At 51.2% G+C, this 21376-nt stretch overlaps 1 protein-coding gene across 1 annotated transcript in view; it reads right to left on the reverse strand.

Annotated features, from left to right (window-relative positions):
- PITPNM3 (PITPNM family member 3) overlaps positions 1–14699 on the reverse strand; it is a 70214-nt gene extending 55515 nt beyond the window's left edge. Inside the window, exons 1-4 of the mRNA XM_063109832.1 lie at positions 14672–14699; positions 14478–14558; positions 10856–10951; positions 3817–3924 (exon numbers count right to left, since the gene is read on the reverse strand). Of these exons, the coding sequence (XP_062965902.1) occupies positions 3817–3924; positions 10856–10951; positions 14478–14558; positions 14672–14699 (313 nt within the window). The remainder of the gene's footprint in view (positions 1–3816; positions 3925–10855; positions 10952–14477; positions 14559–14671) is intronic.
- Between the last annotated feature and the right edge of the window lie 6677 nt (positions 14700–21376).

Consider the following 21376-nt stretch of genomic DNA (forward strand, 5'->3'; position numbering starts at 1 on the left):
AATCTCCTTTGGGGAAGTAGCAAAGAAGCCATTTACAGACAGTGAGAAAGAAAAAAGTCACACATGAGTAATTAAAACCCTAAGCCTGTGCCACTTATGGGTGTAGGGTCTAAATTTATACCACCCTTGTAGAATGGAAACCCTAAACTGCAAATTTAGCATATAAAATATTCAAGATTAGTGAAACACTCAGATCCAGCAGAAAGAAACACAAGACTTGTCTCTACAAGGACATTTTTACAACCTAGGGCATACAAGACCGTCACAGAAGAGGAAGCGGGGGATGATCAAGAGGAGTTCACAATATAAAACAAAAAAATGAAACCCATGCAGTACAATCAACAGGCACGCATGCACACGCACACCCCAGCATTAGCACCTCGGGAACTGCAGATATTAAAGCGGTCTGAAAGTGCCTATGCAACATATTAATGGCTAAGGAGAGAAAAGATGAATACAAAATACAATTCAGGTTTAAGAGGAAGAAGGTGAGCTCCATTTGGAATTTGTGGAGCATAGAGTCTTCAGGACATTCAGGTAGAGGTTAGTCGGAGGCTACCAAGAACAAACATCTGGAGCCCGGGAGCAAGTTGTTGGCTGAAGTGGACACGGGAGTTGCCATCATGGTAGCTGAGGCGCCCATGGAGGGGTGTGACCGGCCAAGGCATCGACCATGAGGGGCCCTGTAGTGAGCCCATGGTGAAGGGCAGGAGACTTGAAGGAGACAAGAGTGTAAGCTCCATCTATACCACCAATGTGATGGCAGCCTTTTCCAGAGGGTGTCCTCAGAGCTGCCCCTCCCCAAGTGTTCCCTCTCTCTTACAGCCCTTCCCCCAGCCCATCTTACTGCACAGTCACTGTGGTTCTGCTACAACGGGTGACAACACTGTCTTGCTCGCCTGTACTTCCCCCACATCTAGCACAAGGTTGGGCTTCCGTGGTGGCTCCATCAACGATTGTTGAGATGAATGAAATTAATGTGCACTCTGTCATGTTGTAGGAATTCATATCATGAACCTGCAGGGGAATGTGCTCAGAAGGAGCTAGAAATCCAGCTGATTTCTTCTTCCTCTGCCCCTCTGCCCTCTCTCCTTCCTGCTGCCTATTCTGCACTGAGAGCATCACCTCTCGGATTCAGGCTGGCACTGCCCTAATTCAGTCATGCAGGAGTGCCATGAAGCCTTTGTTAGGGCTGTGCTCATGCAAAATCGTCCACTCCCCTCCCCTCTTCCATCCTTGTAATAATTACCTGTTACTGAACACACTTTGCAAGTAGCTCATTAATCCTCACAGATTTTTACTACTCCCCCACTCTGCAGATGAAGAAACTGAGGATCAGAGAGGTGACATGACTTTCCCTGGCCACAAAGCCATCGAGTGGCAGGGTGGAGGTTCAAGCCCAGACCTCTCACACACACTCCAAAGCTGCAGTTTCTGCCTCTCCCATGGGCCTCCCTCTGCTTCCCTCTCCCATGCCCTCCCCAGCACTCCCAGCTCACCCCCTCCTTAGCTCACACTGCCTCTGAGTCACACATTCCTTGGCAGACAAGTGGAGGCGGGAGGAGGGAAGGGGATGGTCAGGTGGGTGGTGAGTACAAAGCTGAGTTTGTCTTTTCATGGCTACCAAGCATTGTCGTAGGACGTGGAATCCATAACCCCTCCTGGCCCCTTCTGGGGTTCTTAGAGTGAAGGAAAGAACAGATAAAGGACCCGTCTGCAAATACGTGGCTATGAAGACTGGGCAATTGTCTCTGAACCGGCCTTGGGGACCAGACTCAGAGCCTACCCTTCCTATAGATGTGACGGTGGCCCAGGTGCCTTTCCTTTAAGACTCTGGGTTTCTCGAGCCTGCCTTCGTGGGGGCTCAGAACTGTGCCAAGTCTCAGTCCAATCTGAGAGGTGAAGCCCTGGGCTGGGAACCAAGAGACCAGGGATCTGGTCCTGATGCTGCCACCAACTTGGAGGACCTCGGCCAAGATCCAGCTTCTCTGAGTCCTAGTTCTTCATTTGTAAAATGGGGCAATCATCCCAGGCAGGCCCATTTTCTAAAGATGGGTGTTTTGGCATGGGAAGGGCTCTGAGCCAAAGATTCAGGTTTGGGGAATAAGAAAAGGAGGAGATGCCAGGGGCAAGATGGCCACCGCCAAGATGGTTATTCTTTCGGGCTGGGTCAGGACCGCCTCACTGAACACCTCCTGAGAGGATTGCTTGCCCACCATGATGGTTAATTCTCGGTGTCAACTCGATTAGATTAAGGAATGCTGAGAAACCTGGTAAAGTGTCTTTTTAGGGGCGTCCATGAGGGTGTTTCCAGCGGAGATTAATATGAGAGCATGAGTGGACTGGGTGGGAAAGACCAGCCCTCAGTGTGGACAGGAACCACCAATCTGCTGGGGACCCAGAGAGAATAAAAATGAAGGAAAAAGGTGAATCGCTCTCTCTATCTGCTGGAGCTGGGATACACTCTGGTCTCCTGTCCGGGGACATCAGAACTCGAGACTCTTCAGCTTTTAGGTTCCAGGAATTATACCAAGGATACCACTGGCCTCCCTGGTTCTAAGGCCTTCGGACTTGGACTGAGCCACGCTACCAGGATCTAGTTGCAGACGCCTATTGTGGGATTCTTCTTGACAATCACGAGAGCTAATTCCCCTAATAAATCCCCTCTCATATATTTATGAACATATCCATTGGTTCTGTCTCTCTGGAGAACCCCAACTAATACACCCACTCAGCAACTCTGGCCCAGACCATGACTGTGGAGAGGCAGAAGCAAGAGAGGAAGGACGGGAGGAGAGGAGGAACGAAAGGGGAAGGAGTGGAGTGTGGGGTGGAGCAGGAGGGTGGGGAAAACAGGCCCGAGGATAACAGCTACAGAGGCCAGTGCCCTGCATTCTGGATTGGGTTCCAGCCCTGGCTCTGCTTCCCACTATGATGTTAAGCAAATGCAGCCTTCAGTTGAGGATCTCTAATCCTCAGTTTCCCTATATGTCAGCTCACATTTTATGATCTCTTCAGCTACATCCTCCACTTCCCTTCAAAGCCTGGCCCCATTGCTACATTGTCAGAAGCCCTTGTTCGATCCCCTCTCCTGCCTCCTGCTAAAAGTCCTGCCTCTCTCCTCTGGGCCAACAACCCTCAGCTTAAGCCTGACCCCCTATGTCTTGACAGTATACAGGGTCACACATCACAAGGCAAAGGCCTCAGTCAAACCACCTTTGGTCCTGCCAAGCACTTATACACTGATACACAGTAGGTGCTCAATAAACATTCGGTTAGCAATGAAAAATGGTGAAATCGATGGATGGATGGATGCCTAAAAAGATAAGCCTACTTTGTCTGCTGATCAAGCTCCTGGTCAAAACTCCCCTCCATAAAACACCTCCTGAATATACTCCTTCAGCTCAGCCACAGGATGTCCTGATCCTCGCTGCTGTCCTTCTGCCCTTAGACCTCAACTCCTGTCCCTGCTCAAAGGCTCCTCCATTTGTCATCCTTCCTTATCCAGCAGGTTCTAACTCCACAGGCCGCAGTCCAAAGAGCTTGGATCTAGCCAACTGCATTAATTACCCATGCTACTGGGGTGGTTATTCTATGGACAAAGAAAGCTCTAGAGTTGTTCTGCCACAGAAACCCCACAGAAGTCCCCACAAGAGTTCCTGTAGGTCACAGATTCAGGGACACTATAAGAGGAAGAGAGCCCAGACAGGTAGCTCTTCATAGAAGATCCAAGTCCCAGCCCCAATTGTCAATCTACAACCTACCCTGTAACACACACATGTGCACACCCTGGTCATGAGAAAAGCAGAATCTCACCTTGATGCTCGCCCAGTTTCCCCATGGTCTCGATCTGTTCCACCAGGTCATTTGAATTCCACTGACTCATCCCAATGAGGATGGCATTCTTTCCTTCAGCCACCTCCTCTGTAGGAAGAAGCAGAGATGGGCATGAGCAGACAGGGCTATGTACAGCAAGCCCTAGCAGGAGCTTACGTTTAAGGGAGTACTAATTTATTCCTTGACTTGAGGTAGACTTCAGCTATTGACAGCATCTGTAGGCATAGACAGGTATAAGACATTCAGAATTTGTCACTGCAAGAAGGCACTGTTTCTGTACCATACTGGGCCTCCACATACTACAGCAAAAGAAACTAAAGAGGGCAGCCATGAGAGAGGTTGAAAAGCATAGAAGGCTCCATCCCTAGCTCTGAGAGAAGTATTTCTTGAAAGGCAGTGTGTTTGGGAAGAAATAGCGAAACCTGTCACTTGCTAGGAGGTTTGGGGGTGGGAGGGTGGAAGGGTAAGTTATTTGTCTTCTCTGAGCTTCAGTTTTCCCATCAGTAAAGGGGACTGGCAATGGCCAACTCACAGAGCTGTTGTGAGGATTAAATGAGATAATGGGTGTAAAGGTCTTGGTGCATAGGAGACGCTCATTGGTGACAGCCACTGCAGTTATTTCTTCACGTGAGAAGTAACTTGCCATCAGGATTTGAGTGGAGCAGGATTTGAGTGGACGCAGGAGCAGCTCTGGAGTAACTGGGAGAGCAGAAGCCTTCTGGTTCTAAGCAAGTCTTGAGCTGCATGGAACCCGCGGCCCCATCTCAACTTTATGACCCCTTTAATGCCTCTTCTTCCCCACTCCTCCCCTCAACCCTGTTTCTATCCTTGTCCTTTCCCTGTCTGAGCCTAGGGATTACTCTGGGAGGAATCAGGGGGCCATATTCCCTAACCACACTGAACAAGCCCCTGAGTCCCACACACACTTCTAGTACAGTCCCTTTTCTGCAAACATACACTTCTTCAAGGACAAATCCATAGAGATGCATGTTTTCATCCCTGCCCCCTGCCCCAAGGTGATAGGCCTTCCTGGTGAAGAGCTTTGTGCCCTCATAGAAAAGACATGGTGTTAAGAAGAATCCCTGGTCTCAAGATAATTAATAATAACAGGGTGAGACCCATTTCACTGCTAAAGAACTTTACCTAGCAGATGGAACCAGTATGGTAGATCAGAAGCTTTGGGTGCTGTCCAGAGTTCTGATTCACTGTAGAGCTCAGTAATCCAGACCCCATTTCTGGTGGAGACACCTCCTCCTACCTTATTTTATTTATTGATTTGATTTATTTAACTACACTCATCAAACCCTTACTAGACACTGAGATTGTTATAAGTGCTTTACAAATATTAAATCAATTATCATAATACTAAAAAGGTACAATTAGTATTGCCATTTTATAGACAAGAAAACTAAGGCACAAAGTAGCTCAGTAATTCTTGTCTAAGGTCACTAGCTTGGATTCAAACCCAGGTATACGATTTCGAGAGTCCTAAATCCTGATGTCCTGACAGCTTGCCGTGGACATCCTGCATTGGTTGCCCAACACCCCAGCCAGGCACCATACATGCCCAGACAATTTCCCAAGCCTGGCGTGTTCCATCTGGGGACAGGTTTACATCTATAAGCAGCACTGGGTACCAGGCAAAACCCTGACCAAGTTCCAGAGCAGATTTTGCTACATGTGAGCTTTGTGCCTTTGCACAAACAAAAATAAAAATGGCAATAACAACTTAAATGGCAAGAACAACTTTGGCTCTGTAACTCTTCCTAGCAAGCTGCTTGGGGACAAATGATGTAGTAAATTTGAAAAAACTACACAAGCCAAAATACTGTAAACAAATATAAGGTAGCATTATTCTTGGGGAGAAAAAATTGTGAAGAGGTGAAGAGCTCAGTTCTCGTGTTAGATTGACTATTTTCAATCCTGGATCCACCATTTACTAGCTGTATGACCTTGGATGAAGAACTTCAGTTTTATGAGCCTCAGTTTTCTCATCTATAAAATGGTATGATAGTAGGGCCTCTGTTGTAGGATTGCTGTGAGGATGAAGTGGGCTGATACAGGTAAAGTTTTTACGAGAGGGCCTAGCACACAGTGAGAGCATGGACGGGGACACTATCATGATGGTGCCATCGTCCCTGTCATCACTGCCAGCAATAGCAGCATGTGATGGTATGTCCCCACACGCACTGTCAGTTCCAGTCCTGCTGTTGTCTGCCCCTATGACATTCCATCCCAGCTCCAAGGTGGGGTGGTCAGGACCAGCCTGTAGCCCACCTTGAGTTCAGTTACCCAAACACACAGTTACTCATCTGTTCATTCTAACATTCACTCTACAGCGAATGGACTCCTGAGAGCTATGGTGTGTGGCATGAGACATGGCCTCCATCCTGCAGGAACCCACTTTCATGAAGAACACGGTGGCACAGTAGTTCCCCTCCCCCATCCAGTTTCACTTTTCAGGGTTTCAGTTATTTGTGGTCAACCACAGTCCTAAAATATTAAATGGAAAATTCTAGAAATAAACATTCACATAACTTTTATTACAGTATGTTGTTATAATTGGTCTATTTTATTCTTAGTTTTTGTTGCTAATGTCTTACTGTGCCTAATGTATACATGAAACTTTATCATAGATATGTACGTATAGAAAAAGAAAACATAGTATATATAGTGTTTGGTACTGTTCACAGTTTCAGACACCCGCTGGGGGCCTTGGAACATACCTCCCATGGATAAGGGGGACTACTGTAAATAACTCTGAATGGCAAGATGAGCGAGCCCAGGCCCCTGGTCCAGCACTGGCTACACAGCAGGTACTCAGCACACCCTAGCTCCCATTTTTCCTAAATGCCATATGTCCTATCCCTATCCTGGGGGTGTCTGTGAGGCTCTCCCAGGCCCTGGAGCTGAGCGTGCCTACTTCTGTGCAGCCCCAGGCCTCCTTCCTCTCTTTGCCTAATTATGGGTGTGACTCTGCTCCATCCTCTGCTCAGTCTTTTGTCTGTTTTCTATCACATGCTCGTGTATCTTTTTCTCACTGGCTCCCAAGGTGAATGCTTTGTGTCTGGCCCTGTCCCACTCAGATCCGAACTCTCCGGGTCTCTGTCTCTCAGTCCCTGCCTGTATTTCTCCTCGTCTCTCTCCGGCTCCAGTGCTCTCTGCCCATCCACCCCTCTCTCTGGGCAGCCTTGTGCGGGCTCCCTGGCCCTCTCCTTACCCCAGCATCTGCCCCTCTCTCCTCTCTCCAGGTCTCTCGTTTTCTCTGAGTGGAAATGCTTCTTTCTTGGTCTCTCTCACTCTCTCACTCTCTTGGGTTTCTCTCTTTCCCCAGGGCCCTGCTCCTCAGGATCTCTGCCACCCCGTGCCAATCTTTCCTGCTCCCTCTGGCATTCCTCCTCCTGCTGGGTCCCTGTCGCTCTTTTCACTCTCTCCGGCTCTCTCTTGCTCTGTGTGTTTGTGTCCCTCTCCCCTCTCTCTCCCTCTCCCTCCCTGCTTTCTCTCGCCTTCCCTGGCTCTCTCGCTCTCCCTGCCCCTCCGCCCAGCCCTGTCTCCTGCTGCTCCCCCCCATCTCCCCCACATGCCTTCTCTCCCTCCCTGCCTTTCCTCTGTCCAGGCTCCCCACAGTCGGCCTTCAGATCTTCACTCTGGCAACAATGGGCTTATCCCCTAAGTGCAAGAACACGCGCTCATACACACAGAAGCAGCAGCAGAAACAGGTCCTTTCAGAGTCATTCGGGCAAAGAGGGGAGCCGTGGCTCAGCTCAGAGTCTGTGCCCCCCTCGCTGTAGTACCTACCTCCCAACAGGACCCACAGACACCACAGAGGGCTCATTTGGATAAGTGTCCAAGATATTGATTTTGCTTTTTGTCTTCTGGTAACTGTGCCCTGCATGCTAAATCTCATCCCTGGTGACCTCTGGTGCAGACTTCGTGTTAGCATCCACTCCACTCCCACTGTGCCCCAATCCCAGCCCAGACTCAGCACCCAGCCGAGCCTCCGCCACAGTCACCACAACCCTGGCCAAAGCCTGGATACAGCCCTCTAAGCACAACCTTCCAGTGCCAGGAAGGCTTCACCTCCAGCTCACAGGACTGAGGGCTTTGTCACCTTCTCCAGACAGCCTGTCCAATACCACCCATTATCAGGCCCACAATGCCAATCCTTCCAAGAACCTAGGTACACATTGTGGGTGGCGTCTGTGATACGAAAGTGCCAATCTTCACCTCGTACTGCTTAGCACACGCCCCACTCCCACCTGCAGCCTGCAGCACCACTCTCCTGCCTTTTTCAGAGCTGGCTCCATGGCATTCTCTTCTCCACTTCTCCCAATGGGGGGAAGGCAGAGGGAGGACAGGGGTCCATGACACGCCTGTGGTTTGCTTCTGGGATGGCTCTCCTGCCACAGTGACATCCCTCCACTCCACTCATGAGACAAACAACTCTACCCTTACCCCTTGACAGATGAGGAATCTGAGGCTCAGAGACTCGAAGCTTGCCTGAGATCAGACACAGCCAGTCGGCAGCACAACCTTGAGGAAAACTTGGGTACTCTGGCCCCAGAGGACACACACCACTTTCTTCTATCTTCCCCCATGCACCACTTTGAGGCTAGATCCACCCCACCCCTGGGAGGCTGTGTGATCACACAGCAAAAGCCCAGATCAGGAGGAGAGACCTGGAATGGGTCCCTCATTCTCTAAGAGAACCAACCCTGCCTTAGAGCTTTCGTCTGTAAAATGGGATTGTTTATCCCCACACCACCTTCCTCTCCTGACTGCTATGGGAAACCAGGGAGTTGGAGCCTCAAGCAGACTTGGCAACACAGGGTCCAGCTCCTCAGGCACCAGAAACCCGGACGCCGATGGCCTGGCTCTGGACACAGAGCACTGGCTTGGATGGGCTGGACCAGGTTCCCAAGAGAGAGAAGAAAGGTGGCTTCATCTCTCACTACCCTGAGCCAGAGAAACCTGCAAAGGCCTTGGTCCAGGGAGGCTGCGTAGGACAGACGGGAGGTGGGGGTCAGCAAATCAGAACTAAAGAGGGTCCCAGCAGACTGTGGGGCAGATCCCGTGGCTGAGGCCTACAGAGGCCAACCTGCTGGGGAGAGGCAAGACGGGAGGGGCAAGGCTCGTAGGGAGTGCTGAGAGGTGGAAGGTGGGACAGGGAGGGGGAGTCTGGGATCCTGGGAGAGCAGAGGAAGGAGGTGAGGAGCCTAAGGAAGAGAAGAGAAGGTGGGGCCGCCAATCAGAGAGGTGTGAGGGACGAGGCCAATTTCACACGAGAGCGGTGAGAAGGGGGTGCAGAGATGGCTGAGGGAGCCAGCGGGCAGCAGGGGGGCCCAGGCAGCGTCCACAGCTGCTCGCAGGGAAAGCAGGTGAGCAGGGCCCGAGGGACGGAGCTGACCCGCGTGCTACCCACAGACGCCTCCCGCGGCAAGCCGTCATTGGCAGCTGAGAACGCAGAGCCCTGATGAACTGCAAAAATATTTTAAATAAAAGTCTTCTAAGCATCAAAATATTGAAACATTGTTGTCACACTGTGGGTTAGTTGCTATGGAGAAGCTCAGCCCCGGCAGCTACTCCAATCAGACGCCGATAGGAGACAGGAAACAGGCCCCAAATGGGCCAGTTTAAGACTGGCATGGGGGGAGGGAGTTTTTCCACCCAGGGCCAAGAATGGGGGAGGCTTGAGCCAGGACAGCTCCCCACCTCCCAGCCACGCTTCCCTGGAAATCACCCGAACTGGGTATTCTCTATTTGGGGGGCACAGAGCTGATAGGGAAACTGAGGCCCAAAGAAGGTGAAAGATCTGCCCAAGATGACAAACCAAGTGGATGGCATGGTTGAGACCATGCCCCGAGTGTCCTGTTCTGAGTCCAGATGTCTACCCAGCACAGCACGTAGTCTGTTTCTCTTTCAAGACCCCGTCTACCAGGCATTGCAAAACTGGCCCCATCTCAGGAGTAAGTCAACACCCTAAATATGGTGACTTTCCACAGTACGGCCAAGCAGGCCAAGCAGGAGCTGGGGACCCTCCATGGCTGGGGATCCTCCTGGTCCCCACTCTTATGTCTCTGTGTTTGGAGTCCCCACCTTCTCTTCCCTCCCTCTCCTGCTCCTGCCCCACTCCCCCCAGCCCAGCTGAGCATGGCTGGTGAGTGTCTTCTCTCCTAAATTCCAGACTGACTCCAGCCCTGCTGCCCACACCTGTCCTGCACACTCACACCACTGAGCCTTTGCTCAGGCAGGTCTCTGCCTGAAACGCCCACCCCATTCAGTGCCCCTTTCTTCCATCCCAGCTTAAATGGCGCCTTCACTGTCCTGTGTGCTGGCTGTGCTATGATGTAGAGCAGGCTTTCTTACCCACCACATCTCTAACACTCGGGCTTTCCCTCCTTCTCTGAGGCTGATCGTAAAAGTGGTGCACGGGACCGTAAGCACCATGGCCCCGGCAGCCTTGTCCCCCCCTCCCCCTTGCTCACCACCTCCCTGCCACACAGGCTTCCTTCCTGGAGTGTACTCAATCTCTCCTACCTCGAGGCCTTCGTCCCTGCTGCCTCCTGCATCTGGAAGGCTCTTCCTTCTGCTTCTCACCTCGCCAGTTCTTCAAAGAGGATATCAACGACCTCCCGCCACACTGAGGTGCTCCTCTGAGCTCTCTGTCATAACAGTTGGTGCTTTTTACTTGATGGCATCCTTCCCACTTGTCACTGTCCGATGTGTGCCTCTCCCACTAGATTTTAAGTTTGATGAGGGTGGCAGCCAAGCCATGGGTTATCCCCAGCACCCAGGACAGCTCCCTGGCACTTACCGGGGGCCCAGCAAATATTTCAAAGAGTGGATGGGTGGCCTCTGAGCGTCTGCTTCCCGGGCACCCATGGGCTGGTAAGTATGGAGTGTGGAAGTGCAAATGCCAAGTCTGAGTGGGGAGGGGTGCTAGCCCCCAGCAGGGATCCCCTTCAAGGGGTATCAGGGAAAGTCACTCGGCCAGTGATATGAGAATGGGTTCACTCACCTCTAGCATCAAAGAATTCATCATCCGAACTCTCCACAGAGTCGCTGAGGACATTCCGAAGGTGCCAGGGGGCACCGCCGCCCGGGGGAGGGCCACCTGCCAAAGGGAACACACCCATTAGCCAAGCCTGAGACCATGTCCCAGTGTGAGGGAGGTAACCTCAGAACCCCTTGGGCTCAAGGTCATTCAGTGTTGTGCATGTCTGTGCCCTCTCCCTTCAAGGCCTCAGACCTCGCAGAGCCCTCCCTACACCTCCATTCAAGCCCCAGTGCCTCTCTGAGAAAGCTCAGAGGGGCAAGAATGAGTGCGTTCACTTTGCATGTTGAGGGTAGAGACTTGGCCAACGTGACTTTGCCAGGAGACTTTGCCAAGGAGGTATCAGTCAGCAGAGGGTAAGTTTTGCTGTGTTAACAAATCACCACAACTGCTTAAAACAACAGTGGTCTATTTTTCACTCACACAGGTTAAAAGGGGCTCTGTTCATTGTGTTCACTCAAAGGCACCACCAACTTATGGTGTCACCATCTCAAAATGAGACCTCAAGTTCTGCCAAAGCAAGGGAGAAGAGCACAGAAAGTCAAGCCCGGTCTTAAACGCTCCTGCCTAGAAGTGACACATTTCTACTTACACTTCCTTGGCCCTGGCCACCAGGAATAGATGTTCTGTCCCCATAGAGACCTGGGTTCTTTGGGGACCTGGTATGAGCAATACCTCTACCTCAGTTGTTCCATCTGTACAAAAAGAAACTTGACATAGACTGTCCCTTGAGACTCTTCAACTCTGACCATGTCTGAGGACCCCATCTGGCATATAGCAGGTGTCAGTAAAGAACTGAAAGGTGGACATCCTTGCCAGCCACAGCCAACATGGACCTTATGATACAGTTCTTGGAGAACCTGTGGCAGACTCAGTTCACCCTACCCTGCCACCCTGCAGGATGCTGGAACTGTTCCCTGCCCCTGATGCCAGATACCAGAGCATAAACTGTTAAAGAAGGGAGAGGCCAGCCCAGGTCACCCAGGGACACAGCCCTCCTGACAGTCGCTCCTGCCCCACCCACCACAAACTCTCACACACCCAGCTTGTGCTCCATGGCTTGGAGACAAGTGAGAAGCACATTCTGAGACCCAGAAAAGTCAGAGGCCTCAGGGAGCACCAACCCGGGAGTCATCTCTAGGTGCAAAGTTGGGTGTGCCCACACTCCTCATGGGGACCTTCTAAGCTTCTGATCCCCCATCCACCTCCTGCCAGTGTGGGCAGCATGACAGGCTGGCTTAGCAATTTACCCCCTTGAGCCCTGGACTTATTGCAAGGGGACCTGAGAATCCAGATGTAACATAACTGTGTATTTCTAACGTGGATATGGGACTATTTTTTGAATGCATGTGGAGGAAGTTCTAGCTAGTGCAATAAGACAAGAAAGAAATGAAAGGTATACAGATTGCAAAGAAAGAAATAAAACTCTTTATTTTTTATTTATTTATTTATTTATTTATTTATTTAGTGGTTATTTATTTATTTATTTTGTGGCTGACCAGTACAGGGATCAAACCCTGGACCCTAGTGTTATCAGAACCATCACTAACCAACTTACCTAACTGGCCAGGCCAAAACTGTCTGTAGTGTCAGATGACATGATTGACTACTAGTAAACAAAAACTGTAAAATCTATTTTTAAAAACTACTGATAATGAACAATTGGAACTTAAAATTAACAAACAACACCATTTACAACAGCATGAAAAAATACTTTGGTATAATTCAAATGCATGTAGAGATTTCTGTGATTCAAAAAATACAATCACTTAAAATTCTTGCTGAATTTACATTAACTTTACAAGTTTTCTCAATCCACAGACACTAAAGGTATAAAAACCATTATGTATGCTATATGAGCACATGCTATATTAATACACTAATATATAAATATCTCTTGCTATCCAAATCTATTCCATACCAAAGAAGTAAGAATTTGGAGAGTAAGGCAAGTCCTATTATCCTCATCTATTCGGTTCCTGAGTTTTGGATAGTCAGCAGCAAGAGCTTAAGTAGTGGTGAAGCCATCTGAAGATTTACCTGAGTCTCTTTGGTCCCTGAGTTTGAATGGTGAGGGTTCAGCCACATGCTCCTGTATACAGTGGCCCTCATACTAGTACAGTGTACACTCTGCCCAAGAACAAGGCAAAAAGCCCCCCACCCACAAATAGTGTGTGCTAGAGCCTGAAGAAGAGAGGAGAGTTCTAGAATGTGTCCCTCACTCAGCACCTCTGCAGCATCCACCCATGCAGGCCCCCATGACCCCAGGCTACTGCAAGGCTCTGTAACATAGCTGTGGCCTGGCCTTCGTGGGCGTCCCAGGGAGCACGGCACAGAGGGAAGGTTGCAGGGAGGCAGTCAGCTCCATCTGAGCAAGCAAGCTCCCCCAGCTAGATGCGGGCAGAAGAGGAAGGGCTGGTGGGCACCAGAGGGAGCATCCCATCCCACAGCCACCATGTAGGGTGGCTGAGCAAAAGGATCAGGGTGGGGCTCTTCCAAAGCTTACATTCTGCAGGGCGACAAGGAAAGCCAACCTGGATCAAGTAAACAACGAAGATGATGTCAGTCATGGGAAGTGCTGTGAAGAACATAAAAGCTCTCCCCTGTGTCCGCCATGTCCTCCTTCCCCAGTGTCTCTTGCAGTGTAATTAGAGCCCAAAGAACAGACAGGCATGAACGGTGGATCTGTCTATCCACAGAGGAAACTGATGAGGGGACTCAGCCCCCTGTCACCTATTCTAGTTATAAATGCTGAACTAACACGGTATCTCTTTCGCCTCAGATTTATAGCTGATATTCCTTTCAGATAAATCCTTTACCTCATTGTTGTGACTCTCCTTTGTGGTCAAAATACGTATTTGGATTTCTTTTCAAATGCATGTTTTATCTTGTTTACTGTTATTTTTCTTGTTTTCAAAAGGCATACCTGCATTGGTTTTTATACGTGCACTATAAGCTTGTTTAAAAGTGATACAACGTCTCCTGCCCAAAACAACCTCTGGAAAGGTGTTGGGGGGGGACCTCAGTATATACACTTGCACAAAAAAGAACCTGTGAAAATGCATATGTTAAGAAGCAACCGTCACCTGGCTTCTGGATGGGAGCTGCTCCCTCATCTTTTCCTCCAGCATGCAGACTTTTCAGCAAACGGCAAAGGTCATAACACAAAGACAGAAAAGAGACAAGGGAAGAGTGTCTCAGGAAGGGACGGAGGGGAAGGCCTTTCTGAAACAGTGTAAGGTAAACTGAGACTTGAATGATGAGAAAGAGCCAGACACTCTAAGCACATGCATGTGTAAGTGTGTGCATGCACACGTGCTCATGTGCACACATGGGATGAATGGGGCAGCATGTGTGTGGATAAGAGCCTTCCTGGATGAAGAAACTGCAAGGGCAAATTTGCACATGAGCTTTGCATGTCCGAGGGGCAGAAAGAAGCCCACGTGGCTGGAGCCAATGATAAAAGGGAGGCAGAAATGAGAGGAGGTGAGACGAAATGGGGCCAGACCAGGCAGGGGATGGCCTCGTGGATGGACGTCTGGAACAGGTGAGTTTTAAGGTTCCTCCCCCACCCAGAGTCTACCACCTGCATACTTCAAGAAGAGGGGACTAGAGATGCCCGAGAGGGTCAGAAAGTCTCCAGGGAGTCGGCCAAAGGTCAGGTGTGCTAAAGGCCACACAGGTTCTTGAGAGTCAAAGCAGGTGGGCATGATGATCTCAGGACAGTGAGGGTAAAGACCCAGAAGGACAGTCTCCTTGAGGCGGGTCCCTGCCCTATACCTCTCTGCATGTTCTGGGACCAGTACATGGCCCCATGTGAAAGAGGGTCAAGAAGCATTTAGCAAACATGTGAATGAATGAAATGATCTGCTGAGTGCATACAATGTGCCAGACAGTCTGCCAGCTGCTTTCCAGATATTGAGAAGTCATCCTAACCAAGCCCAGCAGTGTGTATAACAAATCCCCACCTTACAGCTAAGGAAATAGAGGCTCAGAGATGTGAAGGCATTTGCTCGAGGGCTAAAGCTAATAATAAGCAATGGAGGTAGGGTTTGAACCCAGGTCCAAGTGATTCCAGGGTCTGTGCTCAGAACCATCATGCTGGGCTGCTCAGGGCCAGGTATCCAGTCTGCTCTCTTGGCAAATAAGAAAGCTTCCACCTGCTGCTGCCTAGATGGGCAAAGGGCCAGAGGCTTGCGCCTGGCTCCTCATGGGGCCCCAGCCTTGGGGGCTCAGCTGTCCAAGTTCTAGAACCATCTGCCCACCAGGTCTGCAAATTAGTGTCTGGGTATCCTCGTGTCTGTGGGAAAATCTAAATGGATGCCTACATTCCTGAGTAGAAATGTCTAGAATTACATGAGCATCTGTCACTGTGTCTGCATGACTCTGTGTGTGTGTGTGTGTGTGTGTGCTGGTGTGTGTGTCTACATTCCTTGGAGAGTGTGGACCTCCCCAACCTGCCACTCTTCCTTCCTAAGACTGTCCCTAAGATATATGCACCCATGCATGATCCCATATATTTCTTTTTTTTTTTTTTTTTTTTTTTTTTGTCTTTTTCGTGACCGGCACTCAGCCAGTGAGTGCACCGGCCATTCCCATATAGGATCCAAACCCACGGCGGGAGCGTCGCTGCACTCCCAGCTCCGCACTCTCCTGAGTGCGCCACGGGCTCGGCCCAATCCCATATATTTCCACCACCACCCCCGCCCCCCCACACACACACATATACATACACAAATCAGTTCCCAGCCATGGGTGGAAATTTGAGCAGAGTGGTTAGAGCATGGGCTTACAGCAACATGAACCTGGGGTCAGCACTACCACTTACTAGCCTGTGACCTGAAGCAAGTTATCCTCTCTGAGCCTCACTTTTCTCATCTGTGAATGGATGTCACGATCCTTACCTCACTGTTAGATTTAAATAACATCAGCCACAAAGTGTCCAGGCCACTGCCTGACACTCAGGAGACAGTGGCCCTTGATAGCTACAGAACCAGGGCTTGAGGCTAGGCTAGCCCACCTGAGGGGCTTCCAGTCTGCCAGGGGCCCTCCCCAAGGCTGCAGAGCTCCTTCTGTGTCTCCCAAGGCCCAGCCTACTACGCCCTGGGGACACTCCTTCCATCCATCTTCACTACCACATTTATTTAAAACCCTAAATCAGGATAAAAGAGAAAGGGGAATATCTCAACCCTTCCCAGCATTCCAGACAGAAACAATGATCTTCACACCCTCCAGAGGCAGCACCACCACTCTGAGCTGCTGGGAGCCCTCCCCACACTCTCTCTTGGCCCATCTACCACCACCTCAGGTCCAGTGTGGCCCCCTAGACCTTGCCACATGCCTGCATCTCCCCAACATGGGTGCAGCCGGAGGTCCTGGCTCAGATTATCAGCTCCACCTGACCAGCTTGCACACCTCAGCCCTGGTCCCAGGGACACAAGAATAGGCAGATGGGCAGGAGGCTTCCGTGAGTGCTTTGCCCTGTACTAGGGACCCCAGGGCAGTCCCAGCCTGAGGGCAAAATCCTCAACTGAAGGGAACCATGCCCTGTGCCCAGGATCCCTGTCTGAAGGGAAGGACATTTCACAGGGAAACCCCTGCTTGGTAAAATGAGGAGCAAAGGTATTGGCCAACTCTTCTGGGGCCAGATCTTGGGCCAGATGGTGCTCAGTAGGAAGAAGTAGGGGACAAAGTTGAACTGGAACATTCCCTGCCTGGGAGCACCAGCCCCAGGCACACACCTTGTCCCTCCGTCCATCCGGGCAAGGTCTTGGCGGGCATTGACAGCACCTCCCAGAGGCAGGGACCCCTGCAGAGGCCAGGAAGCCTTCCTGGGGGAAGGGGGACCTAAGCTGAGCCTTAAAGGAAGGGGTGGGTAGGGTTGGCCGGGCGGGGGCAGGGTGGGGGAAAGAGACAGGTCAAAGTAATCGAGCCATTTCCAGTATAAGATGGATCTAGAACTTTCTTCTCAAGAGTAAAGAACCTGGCTCATCAGAGCAAGTGACGGGACATGAGCATCTGCCAGGAGCCATGGCTCCAAGAGTGTTCAAATAACACATGCAATTCCCAGACAGCCAGGGAGGGACAAGCATCTCTAAGTGCAGCCACAGCAGGTGCCCAGCACTGGGCCTGTCGGCCAGTTGGCTTGTGACTGTGGCCACAACATTTGTGGCCAGCCCTGCCGGAGGCTGGATGTGAAACCGCAGCCTGGCCGATGCCTGATGGACTCAAGCCATCTGTGCCTCAGAAGAGGAGAAGGGCCAGGAGGAGAAAAGAGCCAGCTGCAGGGCTACAGGCTCATTTAGGCAGCCCCTTTATCGTGTGTGTGTGTGTGTGTGTGTGTGTGTGTGTGTGTGTGTGTGTGTCTCTCTCTCTCTCTCTCTCTCTCTCTCTCTCTCTCCCCACCTCTCTCACACATGCACAAGAATGGCTGGTTCTATAAGCACAAGCATGAGGGTCTAACTCTGACAGTCAAGGTGGCTGAAATCGCCAGACCTCAGGACCTCCCATGGGCACGGAAAGCCCATGGGCACGTAGTCTGCAGCCCACGTGTGGCTTACACAGCCACATGCACACACATTTAGAATCACACTTTACTGCTCCTCAGCTCTGCCCCGGGGTCCCCAGAGTGTGGAGCTTCACAGAGTCTGGGTGAGGCTCCCACAGACAGACAGCTGGCTCTCCAGATCCTTCTCCTCTCTGCCTCTTCTCCTGCAAGGGAACCACTGTCCCACTCCTTCTGGGGCTGATTCCAACCCCAGCTCTGCCACCTACCAATTAGTGATCTTTTTTTTTTTTTTTTTTTTTTTTTTTTTTTTTTTTGTCGTTTTTTCGTGACCGGCACTCAGCCAGTGAGTGCACCGGTCAGTCCTATATAGGATCCGAACCCGCGGCGGGAGCGTCGCCGTGCTCCCAGCGCAGCACTCTACCGAGTGCGCCACGGGCTCGGCCCTACCAATTAGTGATCTTAATAAATGACACTGAACCACTCTGTGCCTCAGTTTTCTCTTCCGTAAAATGGGGGTGATAACTGAAGTTACATAGGGTTGCAATGAGGATTAAATGAATGAATGTCTGAAAAAGGCTTAGCATAGTGCCTGGCAATCCATCAGTGCTATAAAAGTTTTGTTAAATAAAATAATAAGTCATGGTTATCCAAGGGCTTTTCTTTGGTTCTTTCATTTGTGAAGATTCCAAGGGAGGGCAGGCCCCTCCTTCTCCTCAGGGCCCTGCAATGGGAGCCCCTCCACTCCCTGAAGGCTGGAAGTACCTGCCCCTGCCCACGCTCAGGGGCTGAATCCTCCTCTCTCCTCCCTCCCGCTGCAGCTTCCTGGGACTGTGTCCTGTCTGCCCCCCAAACCTTGAGCTACTTAAGGCCAGGACCTGCTTTCTCCCAGCCTCTCCTCCCACAAGTCTGGGCTCCAGCAACACGTGGCCCCTGGCAAACCTTCCCACATTTCCTCCTTCCTCTCCAGGCCTTTGTTCCTGCAGGTCCTGATGCCAGAAATGTGCTCCATCCCCCACCTCAACCCCAATTCTCATTCCTGCTGCAAGAATCAGCTAGAGGGTATCCTTGGTCCCGAGGCTGGGCCGGGTGCCTGCCTTCTCCACGGTGTCTGCATCCATCAGGGCACCTATTCACAGGCTGAGTCTGGGCCTGCCTGCCCCACAGGGCTGGGGTGCCCCCTGGGCAAATGCTTGGCAGGAAGGAATCCTGAGCCCATAGCCTCTCCTAGCTCAGGGCTGGGCACAGAGGAGACTCTTGTCATGCTCAGCGTGGCCTAGCACAGGGAAGATCTCAGGAAGGTCCTCTCTCAGGGGAGTACCCTGTGGGGCATGTCCTCAGGCTTCCTCCCTGGGTCAGGGTAAGTTTGGGTCAACCAGCCCATACTTAGCATTGAAGGGAGTGTAAGGCCACCCAGGGAGGGATTAGAGGCCAGGAGAAGCTGCTTCCAGAAAAAGGCATTATTGAAGGAAACTAGTGCTAGTTGGGGGTTGGTTGCTATAGAAACATGTCCCAACCATCTCCCAAACTGCTATATGTGCCACTGATGAGTTTGTGTGCTGGGCTGTTTCAGGGGACATATCAGGAGCCCCGGAAAGCCCTATCTACTGGGGTACCCAGAATCTGAAGCCAACATCCTGGAGGACCCAGGGAGGAATCCAGCTCCCAAGGGCAACCAAGCAGTTCCATCAGTCCATGGGTAATGCACTCAAGGACTGAGGCTGCAACTTCAGGCTGCAGAATTATCCTGACAGCATCTCAGGTCCTAAGACTAGGCATAGGCCAAGCCTTGACCTAAACCACAGCCTGAACCCTAAGCTTGCCATAGGTCAAGCAAAAACACTGGCCACAGACCAGGTCACAACTTCAGTCTCAAACCAAGCCATGAATCTGACCGCAGACCCAGCTACAAACCAAGCCTTGACCCAGTCGCAGACTAAGCCACAAATCTGGCAATAGACCAAGCAACAAGAACAGCCACAGCTCAAACCCTGACCCTGGCCACTGATGGTACCCAGCACAATCCAGGCATTGTTATCACACAACTTTAAGGATATTTTCACAGCTAGCACCCTAAATTCTGCACAGCACTTATACTATTATATTATACTAGCAGAGACGTCCACGGCCTTCACTTCCTAACATCTTCACGACAGCCCAAGGAGTTCAGTAAAGAAGGGCTTATGACCCCTGTTTACAGATGGAAAACTGAAGCTCAGAGAAGGAAACTGACTTGCCTGTTGTCACACTGCCAGTTCCTGGGAGGAAAGGTGGGAGTGGGGGCGAGGGGGGATTAGAACCAAGCAGGGCACAGTTGGCCAAACCAGTTGCTTTGGAAAAGACGAGCTTTTTGAAGACCTGCTTCTATGTCATAAATGCACCATTTAAATACCCATTAATTACCTTATTTAGGAGATAATTAGTGATTAATAGCTTTGGCTATCTATTGTACTTTCATTTGCTCTGCCAATTAGGTTCCCAACAGTTCTGAATTATTTGGAACAATTCTCCCAAGGCCCAGATGGCCCCCTATGCCCCTCCAGACTCTTGCTCCATAAGGAGGAGGCTCTCTCCTCCCTCTAAAGGGAGCTCGCATTGTACCCATCGCTGTGCCACAGATAGGCTCTGCCACCTGTAGGCTCCTCAGTAGAGCAGTAGGGGCTGAGGGAGGACGTGGGGCAGCCTGGAGACAGGACAGAGGGAGGCACTCCTTGTAATCATCCCAGGACCCCTTTGTAGGGAGCCGAGAACAGAGGCTCAAGATCCAGGCACCAAAGCAGGGGAAGGGAGGCCAGGCTGGGATCACAGACTCCTCAGAGGGTGCTGGGTACTCTTTCAGAGACCACCACCCCAATGAGAGGGACAGGTCAATGGTAAGGGCATCAAAGGCTCCCATCAGCCTGAAGAATACAGCAGGAGGGGAGCAGCTCCCCCCACACCCAAGGGCCAATACGACCCTGCACGGCGATTTATACCACCTGCCACTCCAGGATTGCTTCTGAGCAAGGATGGGGCCCAAGGTTGCCTCTGCCCCCAGGCCCCTCCATTCAGTGCCAAACCACAATGCCAGGAATTGCCAGCCAAGGCCCCAGAGGAAGGGCTGGATAATCTCTCATCACTGCTCCAGATTATACTACACAAAAAGGCAGTGAGGAATCAAAACACACCCCACCCCACCCGCATCGGGCAGTAACGGAAAGGCTGAAAATAGTTCTTTTTACCACAAGGGATGATTCCAGAGTGGCTCAGCTGGGACCAGCCTTATGGGGGGCAGGAAGTGGGAACGAAGAGAAGAGAGGGCAGATACAGGGGCTGCAGCAGGGCCACAGGGAGTTCTGACCCAGGAGGGTGGTGATCTGGACCAACCCAGAACAATCCAGAAAAGGTCAAAGGTATGCAATGGATGGATGGCCACAGATGCTCAGAATCTCTGACAGACCCCTAGAACAAGTTCAAAGCCTTCCAGCCGCCAGCCCCCACGAGCTCACGGTCCCCACATTCAGCACACCTAGGTCTCTCCCTGAGGAGGGCAGGAGTGCAGGATGTGACGTGCTCTGCAAATACCCAGAGCCGAGCAAACACGGCGTCAGCAGCAGACGGCTCAGAAGAGGCCTCTCGGATGCACCAGAACTCAACGCCCCTCCCAGACAGAGCCCAACGCGTTTCTATTTTTGCTTTCAACCCTTGTTTGGCATCCCTGGCTAACAGACGGCTACTTCCCCTCCTTCCAGAAGAATGGGTCATCTGGGAAGAGAAACACCTCCTCACTGGCCTCCCCTGCCCCAGGTCTGCTAATAAGCAGGATGACTCTCTCAGAGAGAGATATGGCACCTTCTCCTGGCAGGTTGTCCCCTCTGAGCTCTCTTGCTGGCCAGCCCTGGAGAAGAGCTTCACCAAGACACCTAGAGAGAACAGCTTGACCCCCAAGAACTCTGGTTTCCAGAGGCAGATGCAAAGCTCACCTGCTCCCTGCCAGCCCT

This window comes from Cynocephalus volans, chromosome 10 (genome assembly GCF_027409185.1).
Source record: "Cynocephalus volans isolate mCynVol1 chromosome 10, mCynVol1.pri, whole genome shotgun sequence".
In the NCBI taxonomy this organism is placed as follows: Eukaryota; Metazoa; Chordata; class Mammalia; order Dermoptera; family Cynocephalidae; genus Cynocephalus; species Cynocephalus volans.